At 39.2% G+C, this 9,154-nt stretch overlaps 1 protein-coding gene across 1 annotated transcript in view; it reads left to right on the top strand.

The window, feature by feature from the left end:
- Positions 1–713: 713 nt before the first annotated feature.
- USH2A (usherin) overlaps positions 714–9,154 on the top strand; it is a 395,830-nt gene continuing 387,389 nt past the window's right edge. The window contains exons 1-2 of the mRNA XM_086460628.1: positions 714–1,198; positions 6,409–6,574. Coding sequence (XP_086316754.1) covers positions 714–1,198; positions 6,409–6,574 — 651 coding nt within the window. The remainder of the gene's footprint in view (positions 1,199–6,408; positions 6,575–9,154) is intronic.

Raw genomic sequence — 9,154 nt, 5'->3', positions numbered from 1 at the left:
CGCTGGCACCCAGCGGGCCTCGGGAGTGGAGGCAAGGGGGTGAAACCCCAGCGCACCCTGAAATAGCGCGGTGGGGATGGCGCCGAGCGGCTCCCAATAGCAGTGTAAAGCTGAGGTAAGCACCGGGGTATTGCAAATGCGAGATTCGACCGACTAGCCTGAAACCCTCGGGAAAGACGTCGGGATGCTGAAGTTGCATGCCCTGGTTTGCCACCGTATTCCGTACGTGTTACCTTAACTTGCAAAGCTGAGCGTCGGCCCTGCGTGACGTGAGACATAGAGATGTGGGATAAACTCTACTCGGCCGTAAGCATGTGCGGGCTCGAGTCGGCCTAGTCCCGTTGCCCTTATTTAGAGAGACAACCTGGCCATAGCCAGCAAAGGTGTGCAGGTGGGCCTGCTGGCTGAAATTTGGAGGAAGAATTCCAACCCTTAAAATCCCTAGTGGGGCATCGCCCCTGTTGGTGCAAAAGGGCACGTGCCTTCCACGGAGTGTGTCTGTTTTCTGTGGTTTGCAGGTACCGTCTGTCACTCATGTGCATTTCACCAGCCAGAAGACATAGATGTCCCCTGCGACTGAGTCCTTGCTTGAGCTTTTTGAAGATGAAATGCTACATAAACTCTTAAAGTGTACCACCTGAGGACATTGCTACCGACATGGACATCATTATTTATTTACAGATGCTTTAATCAGGAGGAGCTTTTTTGTAAACATGAATTGCTGGGCTCTTTCCTTGAGGTGTCGTTTCTTGTTTCATGCTATTGAAACATTAATCTTAACTTACTATGACTCCTTTGTGTTGGTCAGCTCTCAGGGACATTTCCCTAGGCTTGAAAATGTGGGAGCTTTCAAGAATGTGTCAATTGTGCCAACTCAAGCCACTTGTGGGCTACCAGGCCGAAGTACTTTTTGTCATAGCTCAGTAGCTGTTGAAAGTATTATGTCCTGCACCCAGAGGTTTTGTGTTCAGGAATGTCCATACAGGTCGTCGCCTTCTTCCTACAAACTGCTTCTTTCAGAAGGCCTTGGTACCTGTATCACAGAGGACAAAAGGGACTTGCATCCAGGGTCCTTCAGCAACTCTTCCAGTTTTATTTTTCATAATCACAAGGATTGCTTCTCCACTCCCCGTTCTCCGAGGCTTGCAGCTTCATTTACGTTAACTGTATGGTTGAAACCTGAGCAAGAAGGTGTAATGTAAGTAGTATTGAAGGTGTTTACTTTCCTGGTGCTCTTAAAAAAATTGATCATTGTAGTGATGGTCATTATTAGCAAGCTATTTAAAATTTTAAAAAGGTACAGTGAGAAACTGTGACGTTTTAAAGCCATATTTAGGTTGGGGTCTTCGTAAATGTCAAGACAAGTAGGTTCAGTTTCAGTGGCATGGACTCAGATGGTAGTCCAATTGCTTTCAGTGGAAACTATTCATACATAATGTGAGTACCTATTCTTAAAAATCTAAATTTGTTTCTCTAATTCACATTCATTCTTCTAAAAGCTGCTAGAAAAATGTCAGGGGTTTGTGCTGTTGCTCCTTTCATGATGGAAAAAAATTATCTAAAATTTTAGAAATCCCCCAACACAATTTTATTCCTTAAAAAAGGAAAACCCCCAGATCTTCCAAAATTAATATTTCAGAGCTATAGAAGAGTGGTCATAGTTTTTCTGGAAGATCTGGGGAACGTTGACTGAATGAGAGATCATGTTGCTACTTTAACAAAAAGTTCCACTGCTCAAACTGCTAGTGAAGTTTCACTAGGTATTCACAAAATAGACGTGGCTAAGCATGCTTCCTCTCTTATTTGCCTGAATGTCACATGTTTAGCAAATATTTCTCTTATAAGTGGCCCTTCAGCTTGACTGGGCCTTAGTATAGTGAAAAACTTGCTTTTTGAAAAATGCATCACAAGTCCTGCAAAAAAGTTCTCTTCATCTGTCATGCAGAGCCTCCTACTCTTTCTTACCCAGGTTGTGCAGATCCTTTTTAAAGTGTGGTACATTCCTTCAGAGTATATGTCACAAACATTTTTGTACTTGTGCTCATAAGTTGTTCTTAGAATGAAACTAATGATCTGCTCTGTTGTAGCATTCTTGATACTTATTTTACATGCTGCTGTGAAATAGTAAGTTGTTTAGGAGTGTGAAAATAATAAGAAACAATAGAAGTGTCTAAAATTATAATGATATATGTAAAATTATAGTCTGCTTTATGCAAGGATAATTACCTTTAGAAAAATCAACGTAGCTCTAGAAATTGTGGTTATGGAGGGGAAATAAATGAGATCTGCAGAGCAAAAGTGACTTTAGTTTGAGCTTAAGTTGAGTTAGCTCAGCTGAAGGTATGTGTAAAGGTGTCTTTGGAGCTTTGGCCTGGTGTCTTTTATAGACAGCACTTTATAGAATGTTTGAATCTTGAATGCCAGAGAGTCCACTCCTGGGATTGTCCTATGCCACGAGTTCATGTCCACAGACACACAGGCCTATCAGAGTCTTACTCAGCAGAGCATGTGCCTAACTTGAAGCAGAAATGTCCCACTCATTTCCAAGCAAGCTGTTGCAGTATGTGTTGAGGTCCATGAAACACTTTTGTCAATGGGATAGGCTTTTGCTTGCATGGAGCCTAAAACAACGCAATGTGTGTCTTTAATCTCAAATGATTAAGTGCTGAGCAGAAACCAGACTCTACTGATGTCTGATTATCCATGCACTGGTATAAAACATTAGCCTCCCGTTGCTACTGTGTTAATAACTGCACAATGTACATATTCCTGTTCAGTGGGTTTTATAGATCACTTTAAAATCTAAATGTTTTTATTCAAATTTTGTAATAGATCACTTCATTCTTCGGCCTTGTGAGGTTGCTGCTACTCAGCGTGTAGAAATGACAGTGGTAGAGCCCAGTCCTGAAAATTGAAGTTGGACAACAGTTATTCCAGTGGTCAGGATGATGATGCCACTGTCCAGACTTTTTTTTCAGTGAAAAAAAAAAAAAAAGTTATTTTTTTTTTTCTTCTTTGTAAAAGGAATACAGAGCTCCAGTTGTGGTGAAACAGTAATTGCGCACGAATAGTGACTGAAGCTCGACTGAGAAGGCATCCTGTAAAAAAGAAATAGTTTATCAGCAAACTAAGATTTTTTTTTTTTCCTTTTATTATGTTGGTTTAGTGAGTCCTTCAGGTTGGCAGAAGGAGTTTGACTTACCAGATGTCCTACATTTTGCAGTCCTTGATGGGCAATTGTCCCTCTTAGATCTCATTTGTGAGACCTTTTAAAGCACAATGTCACAGCAGAGGGACTTCACAGAACTCGGACTCATTCTAACAAAGTCTTTGTGCTGCCACCAAAACACAAGATGGGCCAGAACCAGCTGCTCATTTTACCAGTAGAAGAATTGACAGTTTAACAAGGTACTTTGTTTACTGGAGAAGTGCTCTTACATCAAGTGCAGCAGACCCGTGGTTTTTGGACATGTCGTACTAGTGTGTTTCTTCATGCTGAGTGGTATATGGTCTGTGTGCTAGAGAGCACTTAGGAAAGAAGATAGGAGAGCAGCTGTATAGTATCCCATTGCATCCTTGTAAAGACTGTGACATTTCTCTGTTGGGTATATGCCCATGTAAGAGAACAGCGTGATTTTTCTGCTAGAAGTTACTGTGCTGACTGAAGTGAGAGATACTGATGTGAGTCCAAAGTCTGAAGGCCCTTTAAAGATTTTGACATTCTGTGGGAGCAAATATATGTGGATAATCAAAGACAGCAAGAATTTTCTTCATTGATTTCATATACCAAGTTTTCTTATGTGAATCTGGGAAGGAATACACTTTCATACAAAGAACAAAGTCAGGATTTGTTTGAAGCCCTAATGTTCTTCTAAATATTTGTATATATACAATTAACTCACTGCATATTGGAAATCTTGAAAAGCTAGAGAACAGTGAGAAAACACTGACATTTGTCCTCCATTTTTTAAATGTACTTTCCCTTTAGGCAGTAAGTGCCATAAGTGAACAGAGCTCTTGTCCCTGAATTTTATTCTTTCCCCATGCTTCCTCTCTTACTGCATGTACTCATCAGTTAGTATGAATGCTTTCAGAGTAGCCTGTAAGTGAGCCTTAGCACGATATGGCAAATTGTATATGGTGATAACCCTCTGCAATGGAATAGGATAAGAATATGAGTAGAAGCTTATCATGTATGAGTAATCATTACAGGTAGTTGATATCAATTTAGCATGAACTGGGCTAACTGGAAGTTAGATGACCAGAAGATACTGGTGGTGGGAGAGAAATGAGCTGGGGCCTTTTACATGCAAACGGGTCGAGGGAATTGCGGAGTAGGCAGTAGATGTATTTTTTAACTTTATTTATCTAAAAGACTAAAATCATATCCTATTGCTTCATATTGATTCAGATGTTTTACATTAGGAATTAGACTGAAAGGGGGATTTGCCTTAAGATACCACACATCTGATTTTGAACCTGTGCAGATGTTCCCATTTGCAAGTGCTCCAGTTAATGTGTGGGGGTCACCAGTGGAGCAGTGCTAGATTCTCTAGAATATTTTTCTCTTTGAAAGCTGACCAAGCAGGTTTGCTTTTTCTCCCTCCAACCTCATCATAGAGAATTATGCAGTCAGGAGTTGGTTCTGTGGGACTGCAGGTTACCAGAAGTTGGAAACTTCACGGGGAACAGTGGTTTCTCTCTATAATCATGGCTGAAATGGGAAGTCGTGCTCAGAGTCAGAAGTAATGCATGTGCCCATTTCACCTACGCTACCACTAGTTTGGGTCCCCCCAACCCTGCCCCCGGCCTCAGTTTTCATCTTCTTGAGTTTTCTCTTTCAGTAGTGAGTCACAATTCACATTTGTTCTTTCCTCCAGTTTTCAAAGTGATGTGCATCAAGGTCACTTCCCTTCTTAAAGTCATGACACCTTTGGGGATAAAAACAATGTGGGGATGTTTGTTTTAGATAACTAAAATAAACAAAAAACTGGATTATCCAATTATTGTTTATCCAGGAACTGGGTAAATCCAGTTCCTAAATATTTTGCTACTTAGCTGAGCCTTCCCTCACGTTTATTATCTAGCAAAACTAGCATGTTTACAAGCAAACAAAATATTGAAAAGACCAGTTGACAATATATTAAGAAATGTGTTTTTAGTAAAGGTTTGGAAAACAGAACTCTGCATTTTGCAAGTTGTTTTATTGACAACGTTCCAGCAGGCTAAAGTGGTAACAGTTAAGATGAATTAATTTTTCTCTTGGATTTAAAGGTGAATTAGTGAATAATGGCAGTATCAAAGAACAGCCTTTTTGATACTTTTCTTTTATAAATACATAGAAGGTGAAAATGCTTATTGGTAGATAAGGGCTTTCTTTTTTTTTCCTGAAGCATGTCTAAGTAAATCCTGGTCTCATACAACTTTCATATGCTTTTCTCTTGTGATTTAGTGCACTAATATAGTCTGATGTAACTGTTAAAATATTTGACTTTTCGTGGGTCAGTAAATTGAGGACTGCATTTCTCGAGTAGCTGAAATGGGAATGCAGAACTTCATAATTTTTGTTGTACTGATGCGTACCTCAATGAAATACATAGCTGTTTCACAAGCATATGCAGCCTATGCTTTCTCAGCGCCCTTGACATCACGGTGATTGGACTGGTAAAAATATTTCAGCAGCTAGATACGGGACGTGGGTTGCTATGAGTGGCATTCTTTGTACCTTATACGTTCGTGTTGCATTTCAAATTGTGTGAAATCTTTGTGGGGAAAAACCTAACAAGTGGCTGGATAGCCTTCTTGCTTTGCTTTGGTTCTCTTAGGTTAAGGAAAGGCTGTGTCAAAGGGAGAGTGTAGGGGAAGCGCATGTTGTTGCTACCTTACCTGGACAGATTTCATGGAAGGATGGAAGACTTACTTCCGGAACATGTAAATCATACTGCTTTTTGTGGTTGTATTACATTTTGCCTTGTTAGACTAAGAAAAATGTAAGTGCCTCCACAGAATGTACTATGTTGCACAGCTTTGTGCAAGAAGTGCAGCAGACCCCTGCGTGGTGCTGGCCAGACACTGTGGTTTCTGTCGTGGAACCCTGAAGAGAGGAGGCACGAGAGGCAAAGTGGACCCCTCTTCCACTCCCAAGTGAACTGGGGTTGCAGGCGCTAAATTAAAAAAAAAAAACAAACCCAACAAAAACCCTCACAGATTAAGACAGAAAATATCTTTGTTAAAGTTCTTTTACACTTAGTACATCCTGTGATTTTCACTGTCACTGAGCATCTTCTCAAAATAACGTTTATTTTAATACATTCTGGTTAGCATCACTTTACAGGATAACACCTTGGCAAGAATGTGTATGAGTGTGTGCCTCTGACCTTATGTTGTTTTTCTTGGTTATTTCCAAAGGTGTGTGATAGAAAAGGCTATTGATGGGCAGACTGTGTTCAAACTCACAATCTCTGAGAAAGAGACCATGTTTTATTATCGCACAGTAAATGGTTTGCAGCCACCAATAAAAGTAATGACACTGGGGAGAATTCTTGTGAAGAAATGGATTCATCTTAGTGTGCAGGTGAGTAAAATAAAATTCATTTAATATTTGTTGAAATACAACATTTGTGTGAGAATGGTATAACTATATAAATATAAAACGGTAAATTGGGGAATGTAAGTGATAATTTGAGTCTTGTAGGTAAGGATCTTAATTTGTGAGCTCATTTTGAGGTGATTGCTAATATAGCACTGGAAAGAAATGCTGTGCCCGTTCTGAACAAACAAGACTGAAAATTCTCACCCTTAAGAACGTGAGTATTTGGGGTGAAGAAAAGCTACTTATTTCTAAAATTACCAATAAGCGTTGGGTCTCTCAGATTCTTTCCTAAAAAAGAGAATGCCATCCTTATCTATACATGCTAACGTACTTATCTTAGAGGCGTGTCCCATTTAATTTTAAAAACTTCTTACACTGCATGTAAGTAAACATGTATGAGTTTGCAGGATCGACCAAGCTAGTAATTTACAAGCTATTTATTACCTCTTATTTTAAAATATGATTCGGAATTGTTAAAACACAGTCCTTGTGTTTCAGAAGTCTTCTGTTGACATAACTTTTTAATAAGTGTGCAAATATCCACTGAGGATAATGCAAAACTGAGTTTGTAAAAATTTAAACTGTATGTACAAAAATCAGTAAACAAACACAGAAGTTGTTAAAATTCAGTTATTTGCATGTCTTGTAATTCCCAACAGATGCTCTAGTAAATTCTATTTGTAAACCAAGTTCAACTAATAATTATAAACCACAATTATCAGGTATTGAAATGTTTGTCTTCTCCTTCCTTCATTTCCTTCATCTGTTCTATTAAATTTCATTTGGTTTACAGCACAGTCAAGAATAGTTTTGCTGCTTTCTTGAAACTTGCTAAAAGGTATTGACTGTGATTTGGATTTTTAGTGCTGATCTTGTCACTTGTAAGAAGTATCTAAGCTGATGTCTTGATTTTTTTGCAGTTTTCTTTTTTTGCAGGATAACAGCATGGTAGTGAGAATAAGGTTTTGGCTGTTGGATTAAAAGAGTGACCTTAAGGTAGAACTAATGAACTTTACACTTCAAACACTCCAAGGGTGCTATATTGCTGCTGTTGCTGTCAGCTGTGTTGTGTACTAGCCTCAGAAACTGCTAAAGCCTGGGATAGCAAAGTGAAGAGTGAAAGAGCTGGATTTAAACACACACACATATCTAGAATGTATTACAAAGAACCCTCAAGCACTCTGTAGAATTCCATCCTTTGTTTCTTTGGAGAAAGTTGTTCAATGCATAGCAGGAGTAAAGAAGTGTGGGTTCTAGTCCCTTAAAGGGACGACCGGCTTAATGCCTTTTCCAAGTTCTGAGCTCAGGGTAGAACCTTACATTCTGTGGTTTGTGGTATTGTAGGATCCAACTTCCCATTAAAGATGATAGCAGCTGCACAGGATCCATCCAGTACTAGGTCTGGCTAGGTGGTTTTGGGAGTGGGTTTTTTTTTTTTCTTCTTTTTAGCAGCTGTCCAAAAGCATTTTTTTTTCTATAAACGGAGAAATTTACAGAAAACGAGAATATGAGAGAGACATAAAAAATATGCAAAAAGTAACATTTGTATGGAAGTGTCTGTGTCTTCAGACAATAGTAGTAATTGATGATGATATATATTTATATATCTTGATGACATATATTTGAATATAGGTGTTTCCTTAAGTTGATGAAAAAGTCTTCTGAAGATAAAGCAGTATGTATTTTTATAAGCATTAGTAATTTTGGTTAAAGGCAGTGGGGGAGACTCAAGTTTACACCTAAAAGTGCAAATCACCTGATCCTACCATAAGCATGACTTTTGACTTCTCTGACTAACTGGACTTCTCCCCCGGCAGTGCCCATGAGGTAGGTGTGGGCTCTGCAGTGTGGAGGAGAGACCTTTCTGTGGGCCTTACGTAGGGTGCAATAATGTAGGGACCTGGGATAGAGTGCAATAATGCCTTACTGCTGCTTCGAGCTTTTCCAAGTAGTCAGACCATGTAGACTTCCATGCTGTCATGTTGAGGCAAAACTGCCTCTAATCCCTGTAAAGGATTAGCAGTCTCAGTTCTGTGTCACTCTTGTGACAAGCTGTTTTCTAGCAAAGACAAGCTCTAGGACTGAGCTCCCTGGCTAGTAAATTAGGAAAGTTTGCAGTCATGCTACAGCCATGCTGGTTTTGAAGTTGGTGTGGTGTTATGGGTCTACTTGCTATATCACCTTCTTCTACAGAAACAAAAAGAGGGTCATTGTTGCATATGAAGTGTCATGTATGTGGCTGTGATGTTTAGCCAGAAGTTACTTGGTTTAACTAAAGTAACAGTAGATTCAGCACCTTATTAGATACTTTTGCAGAATTTGGAACATTGGCGTTCTTTTTATCTGGGGTCTAGCCAGAGCTGGGTGGCATGTCCTGATGTTTAAAAAAAAAAAAAAAAAAAAAAAGGAAAAAAAAGTCTATCCAGACTTGTTTGACAGCTTCTTTTATGGGGCAACTAAGTACTGTTGCTGATAAGACAGCTGAAAATGTGGAATGGATATGTTTTTGTGCATGTAACAAAACTTGTATATGTGGAAGAAGTATAATTAAAAAAAAAGGAG

The sequence above is a fragment of the Leptosomus discolor genome, chromosome 2, assembly GCF_034619465.1.
Source record: "Leptosomus discolor isolate bLepDis1 chromosome 2, bLepDis1.hap2, whole genome shotgun sequence".
NCBI classification, from domain to species: domain Eukaryota; kingdom Metazoa; phylum Chordata; class Aves; order Leptosomiformes; family Leptosomidae; genus Leptosomus; species Leptosomus discolor.
Note: the sequence above shows the minus strand (reverse complement) of the source record. Positions and strands in the feature narration are given on the sequence as shown.